This window comes from Camellia sinensis, chromosome 14, assembly GCF_055761805.1.
Source record: "Camellia sinensis isolate YWXY chromosome 14, ASM5576180v1, whole genome shotgun sequence".
In the NCBI taxonomy this organism is placed as follows: domain Eukaryota; kingdom Viridiplantae; phylum Streptophyta; class Magnoliopsida; order Ericales; family Theaceae; genus Camellia; species Camellia sinensis.
In genome coordinates, this window is record NC_138974.1 from 59,930,436 (window position 1) to 59,949,750 (window position 19,315).

The window sequence follows — 19,315 nt, forward strand, 5'->3', positions numbered from 1 at the left end:
TGGATAATAATTTATTGTAATGAATATAACATTTCATAAAACAGGTTGTAGACACCCCAATTTTGACAGGCCCTAAGACTTAGGCGCTTTCTTTTAATTACCCGATGATGACAATTAGAATGTGTTTCTCACAGAATCCTCAGTAAGAAAGATGGAATTTTAGTTTTAATCTCAACCTTCACCATTTTGGCCAAATTGTTTTAAAATACTAAATATTTCATTAGTTTAGTATTTTTGTAATTTTGCATAATTTTATGTGTTTGTTCATATTTTTGGTGTTTTTATATAAATTGGTATAAATTATATATTTTATATATATAAAAGAAAATAATAAAAAAAATGATATTATTATATTATATGTTTCGTATTTTATATATAATTATATAATTATATTATCTGTTCAGTATTTTGGTATAAATTATATATTATATGTATTTTATATATTATATGATATATACTATAAAATAATAAAAACAACTCGTTTGATGTCGGTCTACCGACATCAAACATCAAACAATATATATGCTTAATGGTTTAATCTCTTTGGAGATTCACTACCAAAGACATAAAATGTTTTATACTTCAGAGGTTCATTACCAAAACTATAAAACGCTCTATGCTTAATGGTTTAATCTCTTTGGAGATTCACTACCAAAGGTATATAACGTTTTATACTTAAGAGGTTCATTACCAAATGTATAAAACGTTCTATGCTTAATGGTTTAATCTCCTTAGAGATTCACTACCAAAGGCATAAAACGTTTTATGCTTAAGAAGTACATTACCAAAAGTATACAACATTCTATGCTTACTGATTTAATCTCTTAGGAGATTTACTACCAAAAGCATAAAACGCTCTATACTTAACGGTTTAAATTCTTTGGAGGTTCACTACCCCAAATATATACATGTTCTTATACTAAAGCACAATCTTTTATTTTTCATTTCTCTTTATTCATCAGTGTGTTTACTTTTAATGGACTAATTGACCCTTGGAAATCACTAAGGAAAGTGTCATTATCACTTATTATCAAGTTGGATTTCAAGTCATTATCACTCAAGTTTGGGTTTTTTCTAAGTCATTATCACTCTTTTGAGTTTGACTAGTCCTTGTTGCACATCTTGAGTTTGACTTTGAATCCCTTATTGCTTTTGAATAAGTTTGACTCTTCCTTTGTAATTTCCCCCAAATAAAATTTTCTCGGGTTAAGTTGATGCTTGTTTCTCCTTGTTGCATTTTGGACTTAGTGGACGTAAATATCACTTTTGCACAAACAGGAGAAAAGATAAAGAAATGGACAGGTAATAAAAAAGGCTAATAAAATTGGTTAAAATTGAATTACAACCGACATAAAGAACTAATATGATTAATTGAATTCGATCAGACGTTATACCGAGTTTATTAGGTCAAGGCTTGCCTTACATCAATTTTTGTAATAAATTAGACAGCCCCTTTCATTTATTATTCATTCGGTTTTGTAATAATTATTTATTCGGACATTTGGACATTCGGACCCTCCTTCGCGAGGACAAATATGTAATAAGTTGTATGTCTTCCAACCCCCATTCTTTCTCCCTTTTATTTCACTGCTTATGATGGTTAGATTAGAGACATCATATTTAATTAGCATTTTCCATGATTTGCATCCATTCGTTTTGCATGCATAAAAGTTCGGCTCATCATATTATTCAAATGTCAAATTCAAACTCTTTCCTTGAATACATGCTCTATCACATGCCTTGAATTGACTCGCATGCCATGCTAGTAGCCGAGCTTATTACTTGTATGTTGTATGTGTTGCATTAGCCATATCGCATTAATTAGGTTCATGTATTTTTTCTAACTATTTACTTTCTTTTGACTCGCCTTCGGACATAAGGTAAGTTTTTGTGCTTTAGCATATTGCATAAGTGTGATTACTGTCATATCAAACATACTACCATGAGGCTAAATGCTTACTTGATATACTTGTTTGAATGCCTGTGGATGAAGGCTAATCACTTGAATTTGGATACTTTGATTCATGTATATATGAGATCACCATTTTCAGTGATACATATTCAAAACATTTTTTTTCAAAACAAACTTGGAATCAAATGTTCCAACTTTTCGTGAAATTAGTCTATACTTGTATGTTACATATAGAACGAGAGCATATACTGTACATAAAAACCACATCATGATTAGTAGAGGCTGATCTTTGATCGGGTGAGTGGGGTGTTCAATTATTGACCTTCCCCTTTCATACCTAAGTTCCCGAACCAAGATACTTTGGTAACGACGGACTAATGGCCTTTGGCACGAGTCATGGGTTTCCTAAATTTTCTAAAATAAATATTTAGGTGGCGACTCTGATATCTGGCAAAGCAGTCCATTTTTTAGCATTTGATTCAAACATCGATTTTCTAAAAGAAATTGTCGGATTTGGACTCTTTTTGTGTTTTCACTGTTTCACATTGCACTTGTGAAATCAGAATCAGAACCAACACACAAGTGGAGTCCGAACTGTAAAGGCTATTCATTCTTCCGAAAGGGAACGCGAAAAGCCGAGCTACACAGATCATATGCCATCATGCAAAAAGTAAATAAAATTGAACACAACTTTACTAAGTTATTACTCATAGATGACTCCACTTGCAGAACAGACAAAACAGATAACTTGTGGCGCGTGACCTACACACACATAGCTGAAACACATAATGAAACACACACTTGGTTGGTACTTAACTTCTTTTGTTTCATTCTTAGTGCATTTGTAGGTCTTAACCTTTTATTGTGTCTTAATCATGGCCTAGGAATGCCTAGGATGCAATGTGGATGCCAAAATTGCACTTTGGAACTCTTAACAAAACTTGCTGAAAACAGGGGTCACGCTCAAGCGTAACTTCTCTCGCTCGAGCAGACATACAAATATGTGAGGGGCCGCTCAAGCGCAACTTCCCTCGCTCGAGTGGTCTATAAACTCTAAAAAAGTACTGGTTGCTCGATTTTTCCGCTCGATGCTCGCTCGAGCGTGAGACTCATGTCCTCGCTCGAGCGCAACTCTTGTCGCCTGAGCGGTCTGCAAAACATGTAAACTTCTGGGAGCATGCATTTTACGCTCGAGCCAACCTTTGGTCGCTCGAGCGGATGTGCAAAACATAGAGTGGTCGCTTGAGCGCAGGATTCGTCGCTCTAGTGGAAAGACAGAATCTGGAATTTCTAATTCTTTGGGCCAAAAACTCAATTTCAAAGCTGCAAATCATGGTCTTTTGGGCCAAAAACTTGAAGAAATACTTGTAAATGGATAAAACATGATGAATTCTAAATCATTTCACAAAATCGAGGCCCAAAAGCTTGCCAATTGTTCAAAACTAAACTCAAATATTTGAAAACATAACATGCATGTGATGATTGGTTTCAAGGCTTCCAAAACATGATCATTTGGTATAGCATGATATAAAGCAAGATGAATTCTCAAAACAAAGGTAGAATGAACACATACAATGACCAATTTTTTGAAATTTCAACTTAAACTATGATGAAAATGAACATGCAAGTATGATATGATTAATATTTCTTCATTCTAGTCCAATACTCATATTAATCCACTCAATTCTCATAAATTCATGAATTTACAAGCTCAAAAGCAAGACCTAAGGCTTGAATTCTCACTTTAACTTCTCAATCCCTTAAGATTTTGAGATAATCTTGAGCAATTCCTTAAGTCTCCAAGCAATGACTTTCTTTACCTCAAGTTTGATCTCAAGTTTCTTAACCTCTCACTCTCTTTCACGTTTTGGGTCTCAAAGTGCAAATAAAGTGATGAGTAAGAGAAATCAAGAGTTATATTGGCCTTATATAGGCTTAGTTAATGGCTTAATTAATTTTTGATTAGGCTAATCAATTGGACATTCATTATTCTAATTAAATTGCTCCAAACCGAAATTTAATTAAACTCACCCTAAAATTCTAAAAATTCCAACGAACACAAAAACCAAGTCAATTTCATGATTGGATGCCGATAAGGCCTTCAATTTACAGAATAGAACAAAACTAGAAACAGATAATTTTACACAAAACAGATAAAAACTCATATAACACATGACACACGTAATGAATGCAAAATTCCACTTTAATCACTTATTAAGCATTCCTAATCATGGATTAATCATGGATTACATGTTAATCAAAGGTCGGGGTTGTTACTGTCTTCTCCTTTAAAGAGTTTGATCCTCTAAACTCGAAGTACCTTCATTTTGGAAGAATGTTGGATCTAACAGAAATAAATCCAGATATCTCTTCATCATATCTTCTGCAGTTTCCCATGCAGCATACGTTTCTCCATGATTTTACCAATCGACCTTCACCAATGGAATTTCCTTGTTTCTTAATCTCTTGATTCTTCGGTTAACGATTTGAATTGGCCATTCTTCATACATATAATTATCTTTCAAGAGTATATGTGTCAGCTCAATAACATGGAGTGGATCCCTCAAATAGGCTCGAAGCATTGAAACATGAAAGACATTATGCATATTTTCCATGATTGGAGGCAAGGTTACCCAATATGTCACCGGGTTAATTTTCTCCAGGATTTCATAACGCCTAACATATCTCGGTGCCAAGTTACCTTTTACTCCAAACCATGTCTGACCTTTCATTGGAGTCACTTTGATAATGTAACGCCCTAAAAAAAAACAACATTAAACCCATCAAATAAGACATGCATTGACATATGAACTAGCCACATTCTTATATTCATTAGAGTCTCATTACATAAGTATTACATGTTAACATCATAACAAAATGCCCTACGGGCTTACAGCTTTCTAAGTTAACACTTGGTTACAACAAAAGAGTACTAACTCGTTTACACATTAAGCCCTTGGCTTGAAGTTACATGTAATACATCAAAAGTTAAGCAGCAAAAGTATGCCCGCCACTAGCCTCCCAGCTATGTCCTTGGAGGTGGCATGCTACCTGCACCTGAAAATGATATTCCCATATAGGGTGAGCCACAGCCCAGTAGAAATACACTAAACCAACCATGAACAATGCCTAAAATATTAGCAATTGATAGATGGCCAACATTGATACAATCACATAAATCATATATTTATGTCAAACGACTTACAAGTCCCAATTTCTTTTCATTTTCCTTTTTTTTCAACAGATAAGCATGCTAGCTCTTTCATCATTTCCACAGATATGTATAAAAACTATATCCCACATTCAGATAAGCATATAAGCTATATCCACATTCTCAACAGATATGTATAATAACAATATCCCACATTCACAGATAAGCATATAAGCTATATCCACATTCTATAACAGATATGTATAATAACAATATCCACAGATAAGCATAAAAGCTATATCCACACATCACAAAGATAAGCATATAAGCTCTATCTTCACTTCTAGACAAGCATATGAGCTGTATCTACGGAGTTCATCCCCTATCTTCTCCCAACACTAACCGGTTTAGAGGTACATCCCCTATCTTCCCCTAAACCGCGGAGTACATCCCCTATCTCCTCCTCTACACATAACGTATACAAACACATTGGTTCTATATACAATCACCCAATACATACAATTAATGTATTCTATCAACCGTCAAGTTCCATGACACATTTCATTGATTAGTTTCAGTTTGCCTAATCATCATGCATTGTCTACAACAATCACGACTATCCTCCACCGATAGCCCAAAGCAGTTATTTCTAAACAGAAAATAAATGCACAAATGGATATTCAATCAACATTTCATTTCTTCATTCTTCCCAATTAATTATCCCAATTAATTAAACAATGTAATTAGGTCAATTCCCATAATTAACATTTCAACCCTTAGGTCCCATTTTCATCAATGATTCAACAATCATTCCATTTTTCTATGCCAAACATGCATCTAGGTTTATTATGAATAAAACCCCAACTTTTGTAAAATTACACAAAAGTCCCAAACTTTCACAAAATTACCAAACCAAGCCCAACATCTCAAAATACCAAAATTTAAAGACAAAACCCATAGAGAGGAGTAGGATATCCCTACCTTGAAGTTTTAGCCAAAAAGGAGATGAAGACTCGAAGATCAACTTGCTCCAAATCCAAACTTTTTCAGATTAAATCGAAGCTCTCAACACCCTCTATCTTTTTAACAAAGGCCCTAGGCTAGATTCACACCCTAGGGAGATCAAATCTTAGAGAGAATACAAGTTTAGAGAGAGAGAGGCTCGGATTTAGGGTTTAATCAAAGAAAGGAAGTGAAAAAGTGATGTTTAAGACGCTGCTGTCCGCTGATATAAAACACTCTCGCTCGAGCGAAGGATTGGTCGCTCGAGCGACCAGACACAGAAGACTCTCGCTCGAGCCAAGAAGTTCTCGATCGAGCGAAGAAAAATCCAGACCGCTCGAGCGGAGGAAGCTCGCTCGAGCCAAGAAAGACAGCTCTCAGGTCCAGAACCAGGTGCAACCGCTCGCTCGAGCGAGCCACTCTGGCTCGACCCACCATACTCGAACCCCACTCTCGCTCGAGCGACCAACTCCTCGCTCGAGCGAAGGTCCAAAATTCTGGGCAGCAACACTAGGCTCCCGAACACAACCAACCTGTAACAAACCTGCCCAACACATCCTATAACTCAAATATGAAGAAAAAGGAATGTAAACATGATAATAATCAGCTACCAACATCCACGGACACATGTCCGGATCACTGTACAACAAGGGTAAACCCGGGATCGCTATAACCTCCCCCCCTTAAAGAATTTCGCCCCCGAAATTAAGCACAAGTTTTCACAACAAGTTTTCCTCCATTTTAAACAATGTTACAATTTAACATTTAACAATTCGACCCATTACCAGTCATCCCATCCCTTTAACAAGAGACATATCACAATATGTAAACAACATATGTATTTCCAACATGCATCAACATTATGCACTATCTTTCCAATTTCAACAATATAATCAGCATATATAATGTCACATTCAACTTCCATATGAGGCAAGTTCCAAAACATACTTCCAATAACCAAAACATTTTCAATGTTTCACAACTTAAGACATATATAAAAGCTCTTAAGTTCAACAAAATGTAAAATTTAAATACAAGATTACATATCAACAAACAAGTCCGGATATTTCTCACGGACTTCCAACTCACGTTCCCAAGTGGCTTCCTCCACTCCGTGATGTTTCCACAAGACTTTCACCAAAGGAATGGTCTTGCCACGCAGGACCTGATCCCGCCTATCCAAGACCCGAACCGGTCTCTCCTCATACGAGGCATCCTCATCTACCTCTAAATCAGTCCAATCCAGCACATGTGATGGATCTGGCTCATACTTCCGAAGCATACTCACATGAAACACGTCATGCACTCCGGACAACTGCGGCGGTAAGGCTAACCGATAAGCAACCTCACCTATCCTCTCAAGAATCTCAAAAGAACCAATAAACCGAGGGGATAACTTCCCACTCTTCCCAAACCTCATCAGGCCTCGTCTAGGTGATATCTTCAGAAAGACATGATCACCTACCTCAAACGCCAAAGGCCTCCTCCTACGGTCGGCATAACTCTTTTGTCGACTCTGGGCTGTAACAAGCCTCCTACGGATAAGCTCAACTTTCTCCGTCGTCTCCCTAACCAACTCCGGACCCAACAAAGGTGCATCACCCACCTCGGCCCAACAAACTGGAGACCTACACGGTCGACCATACAAGGCCTCAAACGGTGCCATACCGATGCTAGACTGAAAACTGTTGTTGTAGGCAAACTCTACCAATGGCAAGTGCCTCTCCCACGTCCCACTGAAATCCAGGACACAACCCCGAAGCATATCCTCGAGGATCTGAATAGTACGCTCGGACTGCCCGTCAGTCTGAGGATGATAAGCCGTACTAAAAGTCAACTTAGTGCCCAAGGCACTCTGCAAACTCTGCCACACCCTAGCAGTAAAACGAGGATCTCTATCTGAGATGATCGTCACTGGGACCCCGTGCAATCTCACTACGTCCCGAATATACAAATCGGCAAGATGATCTACCAAATCTCTCACGCGCATAGGAATGAAGTGCGCCGACTTAGTCAACCGGTCTACAACCACCCAAATAGCATCACTACCCCGCTGAGTCCTCGGAAGACCTACAACGAAGTCCATAGTGACATGCTCCCACTTCCACTCGGCAATAGGCAAGGGTTGAAACAAACCGCTGGCCTTTGATGCTCGGCCTTCACTTGCTGGCAAGTAAGGCACTTTGATACGAAAACAGCCACATCTCTCTTCATACCCCGCCACCAAAACTGGCGACCCAAATCCTGATACATCTTAGTACCTCCCGGATGCACCGCAAGGCGCGAATGATGAAACTCTCGGAGTACTTCCTCACGGCAAGACTCCGGTACAAACAAACGGTCTCGGTATCTCACACTCAGGTCGGGATACACCGTCAAACCCTTCTCAACTTTCCCACTGGAGATCTTCTCTCGGAGGGATTCTACCTCAAGGTCACCTCTCTGTGCCTCTAACACTCTAATCACAAGTGTAGGCTGCGCAACAACAGAAAACAAGGTCGCAGCCTCAACAGATTCGCCCAGTAGCAAACCAAACTCGCCAAGTGCTCCCAACATCTCCCATTCCCGGATGGCTATACAAGCTACATCACTAATGGTCTTCCTACTAAGGGCATCGACCACAACATTGGCCTTTCCCGGATGATAGTGCAACTCAAAATCATAATCCTCGATGAACTCCATCCACCTCATCTGCCTCAAATTCAAGTCTCTCTGTGTAAATAGATACTTCAAACTCTTATGATCCGAGAATACCTCGAACCTCTCACCATAAAGGTAGTGCCTCCAAATTTTCAAGGCAAAGATCACAGCTGCTAACTCTAGGTCGTGTGTGGGGTAATTCTTCTCGTGTATATTCAACTGATGTGAGCCATAAGCTACCACTTTCCCCTCTTGCATCAACACACAACCCAAACCCTCTCGTGAGGCATCACAATAAACCGCATAACCCAACCCTCTCTCCGGAATAATCAACACCGGAGCGGTGGTCAATCTAACTTTCAACTCTTGGAACGACTTTTCACAAGTCTCACTCCACACAAACTTGACTCCCTTCCGAGTCAGTCTAGTCAACGGTGACGCTAACCTGGAGAAATCTTTCACAAACCGACGGTAATACCCAGCTAATCCCAGAAAACTGCGGATCTCAAACACACTCTTAGGCTGTGCCCAATCTTGCACTGCCTCAACTTTGGATGTATCAACAGACACCCCTTCCCCGGATACCACGTGGCCTAAGAATTTGACTTCTCTCAGCCAGAACTCACACTTCTCAAACTTGGCATACAGCCTATGGGCTCTAAGTAACTCAAGCACCACTCTCAAGTGTTCTTCGTGCTCCTCCTCAGAAGACGAATAGATAAGGATATCGTCCACGAAAACTACCACAAATCGGTCTAAGAACTCCCGGAAAATCCGGTTCATCAAGTCCATAAAGACTGCCGGTGCATTGGTAAGCCCGAATGGCATCACCAGAAACTCATAATGGCCATACCGCGTACGGAATGCCGTCTTAGGAATATCTTCCTCCCTGACCCTCAACTGATGGTAACCCGATCTCAAGTCTATCTTAGAGAAACAACGGGAACCCTTCAACTGGTCGAACAAATCATCTATACGGGGCATAGGATACTTATTCTTAACCGTAGCCCGATTCAACTTCCGGTAGTCTATACACAATCTCAAGGCACCATCTTTCTTTTTAACAAAGAGGGCCGGTGCTCCCCACGGCGAAACACTAGGGCGAACAAAGCCCTTATCGAGCAATTCCTGGAGCTGAACTTTCAACTCAACCAACTCTGCTGGAGCAAAACGGTAAGGTGCCATAGAAATCGGCGCCGTGCCGGGCACTAAATCAATAGAGAACTCTATCTCTCGGTGAGGTGGCAAACTAACAAGATCTTCGGGAAAAACATCTGAATACTCACAAACCACCCTCGGCAATACATGCTGGGTCTCACCACTCTCACCACTCTCAAAGCTGGCAAGTAGACTACTAAGCTCACTTCGCCCTCGCGAATCAAACCCCGGTGGCAAAACACTACCAACCGGGTCTCCCAAGAAATGGAACCACTCCCCGCTCAAGGTACATAACGTGACCCTCTGGCGGTAGCAATCGATAACAGCCCGGTATGACGATAGCCAGTCCATACCCAAAATAACATCAAAACCCTTCATGGGCATGACAACAAACGGAAAAGGAAGCCTATAGTCAGCGACCTCTATATCACATCCTCTAACACCCTGTTTCAGGATCAACTCACCACCCAAAGGTGATACCACACAAATAGGAGATGCTAACTGTGCTAACTCCAATTCCAAAACAGATGCAAATGCAGCAGATACAAAAGAATGAGATGCACCCGTGTCTATCAACACACTAGCAACCGAGTTGCAAAACAGAAAAGTACCTCTCACTACTGATGGAGCCGGTATTAAATCCTGCGCGGTAACAGCATACACGCGCCCCGTAGGCCCCTGGTCTACCTGCTCACCTCTCGGAGCAAAAGACTGCTGCATAGATTGGGATGACGAAGCTCCCGGATTGGCCCTCGAGGCCTGCACAGACTGAGCTGGCTGAAAACCCTGCATCTGCCTAGAACCAGACGCTCCCGAAGTGGCACTCAACTGTGGGCAAAACCTCTTCAGGTGCCCAGGCTGTCCACACTGATAACAAGTCAAGGGCTGCCCCCTGCCCAAACTCTGACTCTGCGGTCTAGCTGAAGAAGAAGCAGCTTTCTGACCCCCACCCTTCTGCGGGCAAACTGAAACCTTGTGACCCAGCTGGCCACACTTGTAACAAGTGAATTCCCCCTGACTGCCTCTCCCCGAGTCTACACTCGGCACTGGAAAGGTCGATCTAGAGACTGCACCCTGAGACTGCTGAGGGTTATAACCCTTCTGTCTCCTGCCATCACACTGACTATCCTGGCTCCTCTTGGAGCCCCTCTGTTCTTCCTCCTCCTCCTGCATCATAATCTCCATATGAGCAGCAGCATCAACTAGGTGTCTATACTCTCGGATGTAAGACCCACCAACTCTCAACTTGAGGCCCCGCCTCAACTTCCGCTCAAACTCATAGCAACGGCGTTCCTCAGACGCCACCAGTTCCGGTGCAAACCTGGACAGACTGGTAAAAGTAGCCTCAAACTCGGCCACTGACAAGCCCTGCTGTTTAAGCCGGCTAAACTGATCCCTCAGCTTCTCCCTAGCTGCTGCAGACAAAAACCTCTCCTGAAAAGCATTTATAAACGCCTCCCAAGTACCGCCCACACGAGCCTTCTCGTACTTCCACCATTGACCCGCATCTCCCTTTAGCTGGAAGGATGCCAAGGTCACTTTCAGTGCTCCGTCCTCAATGCCAAGCATCTCGAACGTCTTACTCATCTGTTCTAACCACTCATCAGCCTTCAGTGGCTCCTTCGGATCCCCGATAAACTCGTCCGGATTAGACCGGAAGAACTCCCTTTTCAAGAAAGAAGGCCCTGTCTCAGCTGCCTGATTCCCAGCTCTAAGAATACCCAAAGCTCCTGCTATCTCTCTGGCCAAGGCACCCATAGCCTGCTGACCTACTGGCTCGGCCACATTGGCCTGTCCAACTCCCTCCTACACTGCCGGAATCTCACCCGGTAACGGTACTTCCTGCCTCGCAGGTCTACCACGCCTAGCTCCTCTTTCTCGTCCTGACATCCTAATAAAGGCAACACAGAACGTTAGCACATTCACAAATGTGCCGAAACTAAACACTCACATCCTAATACATGGACAATTGTAATTCACTCCACATAAGCACATAAACACATAAGCACTTACGAATTTCATTTCTGGATAATGATAGTCCCGAGGCGTTACTAGAGTTCCGGTTAGAAACAGCATTGATCAAGTGCTTTTCCAACAAGACTCCCAGAAACCCAAGGATCCAATCAACATCCTAGAAATTAAATCCCATACCCACATAGTCACATAAGCATGTTATCAATTAAGCACATAGCATATGATACTACATCTAAGTCTCTATCAAGCGAGACAAACCCATTGTGATACTAATCACTTCCCACGTACCCAAAGTATTCGAACCCGGTACGCTCTGATACCAAGTTGTAACGCCCTAAAAAAAAACAACATTAAACCCATCAAATAAGACATGCATTGACATATGAACTAGCCACATTCTTATATTCATTAGAGTCTCATTACATAAGTATTACATGTTAACATCATAACAAAATGCCCTACGGGCTTACAGCTTTCCAAGTTAACACTTGGTTACAACAAAAGAGTACTAACTCGTTTACACATTAAGCCATTGGCTTGAAGTTACATGTAATACATCAAAAGTTAAGCAGCAAAAGTATGCCCGTCACTAGCCTCCCAGCTATGTCCTTGGAGGTGGCATGCTACCTGCACCTGAAAATGATATTCCCATATAGGGTGAGCCACAGCCCAATAGAAATACACTAAACCAACCATGAACAATGCCTAAAATATTAGCAATTGATAGATGGCCAACATTGATACAATCACATAAATCATATATTTATGTCAAACGACTTACAAGTCCCAATTTCTTTTCATTTTCCTTTTTTTTCAACAGATAAGCATGCTAGCTCTTTCATCATTTCCACAGATATGTATAAAAACTATATCCCACATTCAGATAAGCATATAAGCTATATCCACATTCTCAACAGATATGTATAATAACAATATCCCACATTCACAGATAAGCATATAAGCTATATCCACATTTTATAACAGATATGTATAACAACAATATCCACAGATAAGCATAAAAGCTATATCCACACATCACAAAGATAAGCATATAAGCTCTATCTTCACTCCGTAGATACAGCTCATATGCTTGTCTAGAAGTGAAGATAGAGCTTATATGCTTATCTTTGTGATGTGTGGATATAGCTTTTATACTTATCTGTGGATATTGTTGTTATACATATCTGTTATAGAATGTGGATATAGCTTATATGCTTATCTGTGAATGTGGGATATTGTTATTATACATATCTGTTGAGAATGTGGATATAGCTTATATGCTTATCTGAATGTGGGATATAGTTTTTATACATATCTGTGGAAATGATGAAAGAGCTAGCATGCTTATCTGTTGAAAAAAAAGGAAAATGAAAAGAAATTGGGACTTGTAAGTCGTTTGACATAAATATATGATTTATGTGATTGTATCAATGTTGGCCATCCATCAATTGCTAATATTTTAGGCATTGTTCATGGTTGGTTTAGTGTATTTCTACTGGGCTGTGGCTCACCCTATATGGGAATATCATTTTCAGGTGCAGGTAGCATGCCACCTCCAAGGACATAGCTGGGAGGCTAGTGGCGGGCATACTTTTGCTGCTTAACTTTTGATGTATTACATGTAACTTCAAGCCAAGGGCTTAATGTGTAAACGAGTTAGTACTCTTTTGTTGTAACCAAGTGTTAACTTGGAAAGCTGTAAGCCCGTAGGGCATTTTGTTATGATGTTAACATGTAATACTTATGTAATGAGACTCTAATGAATATAAGAATGTGGCTAGTTCATATGTCAATGCATGTCTTATTTGATGGGTTTAATGTTGTTTTTTTTGAGGGCGTTACAGATAAATACATAATCTCCGACTTCATATTCTCTACCACGCCTTCGGACATCGGCATAACTCTTTTGACGGCTCTGTGCAGCTTTCAGACGTTGATGAATCAATTTCACTTTTTTGGTTGTTTCTTGCGCAACTTCCGGCCCTAACAACGGTCTTTCACCTACCTCAGCCCAAAAAATTAGAGAACGACACTTCCTACCATACAAAGCTTCATATGGAGCCATACCGATACTCGAGTGGTAGCTGTTGTTATACACAAACTCGACCAACGATAAGTAGGTCTCCCAATTTCGTTGGAAATCCAGGGCACACATCCGTAACATATTTTCTAAAGTCTGATTGGTATGTTCAGTGTAACGCCCCAACCCTTCACATGTCATCGATATTGTTCGCTTTGGGCCACGCCTACACGGATTTGTTCTTCCCAGTGGGTCACTCAACCCAGAACTACTTCAGCCTAAGCACGCTTAACTGGAGAGTTCTATTAAGGATTTCACCACTCGGGAAAAGGCTTCGATGCTATATAAGGGTCTAGATTTTTACTTTTATAGCCTAGAAACTCCGCATCCAGTCCCGATGGGGGACACCAGGACTTTACAATCCACCCCATTTCAGGCTGCACATTCTCGTGCAGTAGCCTGCCAGCTCACAAGCCCGCCCACATGCACCGAGAGACGCTTGAAGCCCATACTCAATACTCCAGAGAATCAACTCTAATACCATTTGTAATGCCCCAACCTTTCACCTGTCATCAATATTGTCTGCTTTGGGCCACGCCCGTACAAATTTGTTCTTCCTAGTGGATCACCCATCCCAGAACTACTCTAGCCTAAGCACGCTTAACTGGAGAGTTCTGTTAGGGATTTCACCACCCGAGAAAAGGCCTTGATGCTATATAAGGGTCTAGGTTTTTACTTTTATAGCCCAGGAACTCCCCATCCATTCCCGATGTGGGACGCCAAGACTTTACAATCCATCCCCCTTAGGGCTGTACATCCCCGTGCAATAGCTTGCCAGCTCACAAGCCCGCCTACATGTACCAAAAAAAGTCAGGGGCCCACACTCGATACTCCAAAGAGTCGGCTCTAATATCATTTTTAATGCAATGGTATCAAAGCCGACTCTTCGGAGTATCGGGTGTGGGCCCTTGGCGTCTCTCGGTGCATGTGGGCGGCGAGGCTTTTTCCCGGGTGGTGAAATTCCTAGAAGAACTCCCTAGTTAAGCATACTTAGGTTGGAGTAGTTCTGGGATGGGTGGCCCATTAGGAAGAACAAATCCGTACGAGCATGGCCCAAAGCGGACAATATCGATGACATGTGAAGGGTTGGGGTGTTACATTTAGATTGGCCGTCTGTTTGTGGGTGATAACCACTACTCAGTCGCAGTTCAGTTCCCAAAGCCTATTGTAGACTTTGCCAAAACCTTGACGTAAACTTCAAATCTCTATCAGATACAATAGATACTGGTATACAATGCAATCTCATAATCTCATTCATATAAATATTAGCCAACTTGTTCGCATTATAAATAGTTTTAACAGGAAGAAAATGAGCAGATTTAGTCAATTGGTCAACAATGACCCAAATAGAATCCATACCTCAAGAAGAGTGAGGCAAACCCACAATAAAGTCCATGGTGATATGCTCTCATTTCCATTCTAGTATTGGGAGTAGCTGAAGCAATCCAGCAGATTGTTGATGTTCAGCTTTAACTTATTGGCAGTGCAAATATCTAGCTACAAAGTTTGCAATGCTCTTCTTGATTTCAGGCCACCAAAAATTCTGTTTCATGTCATGGTACATCTTTGTATTTCCCAGATGCATAGCAAATTTTGAATTGTGGACCTCGATCATGACACCTTTCCTTAAATCAAAACAATCCGGTACACAAAATCTATTTTGAAATTTTAACACATCATTTTCAATCACGAACCCAGACCTCAGTTTTGAGTCAATTTCATCAAAAATCTTCTTCAAGAACTCATCTTCGTGTTGTTTCTCTTTAATTTTTTCAATGAGTGCAAGTTGAGCAGAAATTGTGGCTAAGATTCTGCCTTGTTCGTGCAGTACAATTTCAATCTCATGCTTTTCTAGATCATATATTAATTCTTTCTGACCGGTGAGTAAACATGACAAATTACCCATGGATTTTCGGCTCAAGGCATCTACAACGGTATTGGCTTTTCTTAGATGGTGCAAGATTTGCAAGTTGTAATCCTTGATAACTCAAGCCATCGTCTCTGTTGCATGTTCAGTTCCTTTTGGGTGAAGAAATATTTGAGACTTTTATGATTAGTGTACACTTCACAAGTCACGCCGTATAGATAATGTCGCCAAATTTTCAAAACAAATACCACAGCCGCTAAGGGTGGATAGTTCTTTTCATGAGGGCGAAGTTGTCGAGAAGCGTAAGCAATCACTTTTCCATTTTGCATTAACACACAACCCAAGCCTTTGTAGGAAGCATCACTGTAAATTCGAAACCCATCAGTACCATTAGGCAAAATCAAAATTGGTGCAGTTACTAACCTAGTCTTTAACTCTTGGAAGACAGTCTCTCTTTCATCAGTCCAAGCAAATGGTGTAGCATTCTGTGTCAATTGAGTGAGAGGCAAATTAAGTTTATAATTTTTCCTTTAATTTATTTGAAAAATCAATCTATCTACTAATTTGTAATAAAATCTATTTCTTATTTATTTATAATTTTTCCTTTAACTTATTTGAAAAATCAATCTCACGTACAACATATATTTGAACTTATATACACCACAAACAACACAAAAAACAAAACAAAAATAACACACTGTCAACTCAGTTACTATTAACACGTGAGAACATATCGACATATTTTTCAAAAAAAAAAAATGCTCAAACAACGTTTGTAGCTTCAAAGAAAACGTTATTCGTGATTATGTTACGTGCTTTGCACATAGCTTCTAATGGCTCAGCTTTAGGTATGGTAAGTCCTTTTCCTTCCTTTAGATCAACTGCCTCCTTAGTAACCCTCTCCCACTCGAAGCATTGAATCAATGACCCCAAAGCTAAACCCACGACACGTTGTGCCAGACCAGCCCCAGGGCAAGCCCTTCTTCCCATTCCAAATGGTATCAACTTGTGTCCTTCCACTTCTCCACCTTCGAATCTCTCAGGCTTAAAGCTTGTAGGATCATTCCAAACCTTAGGGTCCCGGTGAATGGCCCACGCATTAACCCATAACAATGTACCACGTGGCACGTTGAACCCTCCTATAATGCAACCATCTGATGATACATGTGGTACCAACAACGGTGCTGCTGGGAACAATCGAAAGGTCTCAGAGATAATAGCTTGAAGATAATGTAGCTTTGAGATATCGTGTTCATCAATCAAGTGATCTTGGCCCACATGAGCATTTATCTCAGCTCTCGCCTTCTTCAACACTTCTGGATGGTTTACTAGAAGGGACATTGCCCATTCCATTGTCATTGCTGATGTATTAGTACCCGCTAATATCATAACCTGGACATTAAAAGTTAATAAATTAAACTGAAAAAGTAAATTATATTTTTACATAATCAATACTATTTTTGTAATAGAAGGTATTTTGTTTTAAAGTGTTCGATCTCAATTCTACTACATTCTTTGTGTGTAATTTATATATATATATATATATATATATATATATATATATATATATATATTTTCTTTTCATTTACAAATCATTTATGTATATATTTTTTTCTTTTGTGTTTACAAATCATTACTCACAAAAGTACGGGACAACAGGAGATGAATTTACCATTTGTTTAGCCTATTATGTTTATACACAATAAATATTATATGAGTATGTAAAATATTTCATATCTTCACCAAAAAAAAAAAAAAAAAAAAACATTATTATCATTTTTAATACAAAGAGTTCTACCTGCAAACATATTTTTATAGTGCTAATCTACTTAAAAAAATGAAACAAATAATGAAAGCCATCCCCTAACATATATCCTTTTTTAAAAGAAATTATTTATGAATATTAATTGCTATATAAATTAAAAAAATATTTCAGTTTGTTACGAAATACTTTGTTCTTAATTTAATCAGAAATTAATAATAACATTTATGCGGACATAGCGTTTTCCTTTGTCCGGTAGTTCACCTTCAAATTGTGTTTGAACAAAGATTTGGAGGAAGGTTCTGTGGAAGGAAAAGAAAATGAATAAATTTATGAAGTCAAATTTTTGATTATGAAAAATCATGTGATATATATAGATTTTAATTTGCAGAATTGCAGCATAAAAATTGTATGATGGGCTAGAGAGAGAGAGAGAGAGAGAGAGAGAGGGGAGAGTCCACAAACCGCGATTAGTCCTTTGATGATTTCATCTGTATAATATTCTGGCTGTGATTCTTGCAAGGAAAGCAGATGATCGATCATGGTGTTCTTACTCTTGTCACGCCTGTGCTCATCGATCAGACCTTGCAGGATAGCGTCCATTTTCTTATGAAGTCTCCCCAAATTCTTCTCAAAACTCTGATAATCAATCCACCTTAACACCGGTAGATAGTCCCCTGGGTACCATGTACCGGCATACTCGAATGCCTGCCTCACGATTTCCCGGAACTCCTTCGCCTCCTCGTTGTTCGACAACTCGTCGTCGTCGTCGCCGCCATAATACCTCTTTCCGGCGATCATTCTCATCATGATATTAAAGGTCAGTTCAGAAAACTTGGATTTCAATTCGACTCTGGCGAAATCACGAGACGAGTTTCGATACAATCCGCGGAGTAAAAGTTTGATTTCATCTCGCCTAATCGATAAGAAGCCGTTGAGGCGGCTGGTCGAGAAGATTTCCAGCGCCATGAGGCGGCGGAGGTTGCGCCAGTGGTCGCCGTAACTGGACGCGCCGATGCCGGTGTAATTGTAGCCAAAGTACTTGCCGATGATGAGACGAGGGCGGTTGGCTAAGACGACGTCGTTCTTGGTGAAACATTCCTCCACTGCGGACGGCGATGACACCACCACCACCAGGCGTGACCCGAACCGGAGGGAGAAGATCGGCCCGAGGTTTTGGGATAGTCCGTGGAGAGTGCGATGGATAGGTTGTTTGAGGAGGTGGAGGTGACCGATGACCGGAAGAGCTGGTGGGCTTGGAGGGAGATTCTTCTGTGTTCTTGCTTTTGATAACAGCTTGAGAGCAATGATAAGAAAGAAAAGAGAGAGAGACACGTGTAGCAAACTAACTTCCATGGTTCGCAATGAAGATTGAATATCTTTGTTTTTGTGAGGATGGATGGATGGATGTGAAAATTGTAATAATATATATAGTGTGTATATGGGTGAACCTAGTACAGTAGAGATGATAACGACACTGTGAGGGATCATTTTTTCCAATTTAAACAGCACGATCACGTAATCAATCGGATTAAAATATTTATTACTGTAGTAGAGGATATAATAAATTTAAGTGTACTGATAGGTATCATAAAAAAGTATTATGAAAATATTTTCTATCATTAGATTACCCATATAAAAAAACACTATACACTAATTAAGGAATAAAAAATTTTTAAGAAATATTTCATAATATTTTTTTCATGATCTTTAATATTATTCTAAATTTAATAACATAAATCCATGTAAAATTGAATATAAAAAACATG

At 40.0% G+C, this 19,315-nt stretch overlaps 1 protein-coding gene across 1 annotated transcript; it reads right to left on the bottom strand.

Annotated features, from left to right (window-relative positions):
* Window positions 1-16,474: 16,474 nt before the first annotated feature.
* On the bottom strand, window positions 16,475-19,082 carry LOC114299362 (cytochrome P450 81Q32). Its single transcript, XM_028244082.2, has 2 exons — window positions 18,012-19,082; window positions 16,475-17,176 (listed from the first exon to the last, which is right to left on the bottom strand). The coding sequence occupies exons 1-2, from the start codon at window positions 19,035-19,037 to the stop codon at window positions 16,547-16,549; spliced, it is 1,656 nt and encodes a 551-aa protein (XP_028099883.2). The 5' UTR covers window positions 19,038-19,082; the 3' UTR covers window positions 16,475-16,546.
* Window positions 19,083-19,315: the final 233 nt, after the last annotated feature.

Bases quoted from the DNA above. Each gene is read 5' to 3' on its own strand.
- LOC114299362 (XM_028244082.2), bottom strand. From the start codon at position 19,037: ATGATCCCTCACAGTGTCGTTATCATCTCTACTGTACTAGGTTCACCC. The intron at 17,177-18,011 runs GTTTGTGGACTC...TTTAATGTCCAG, and splicing joins TCATCAAAGGACTAATCGCG to GTTATGATATTAGCGGGTAC.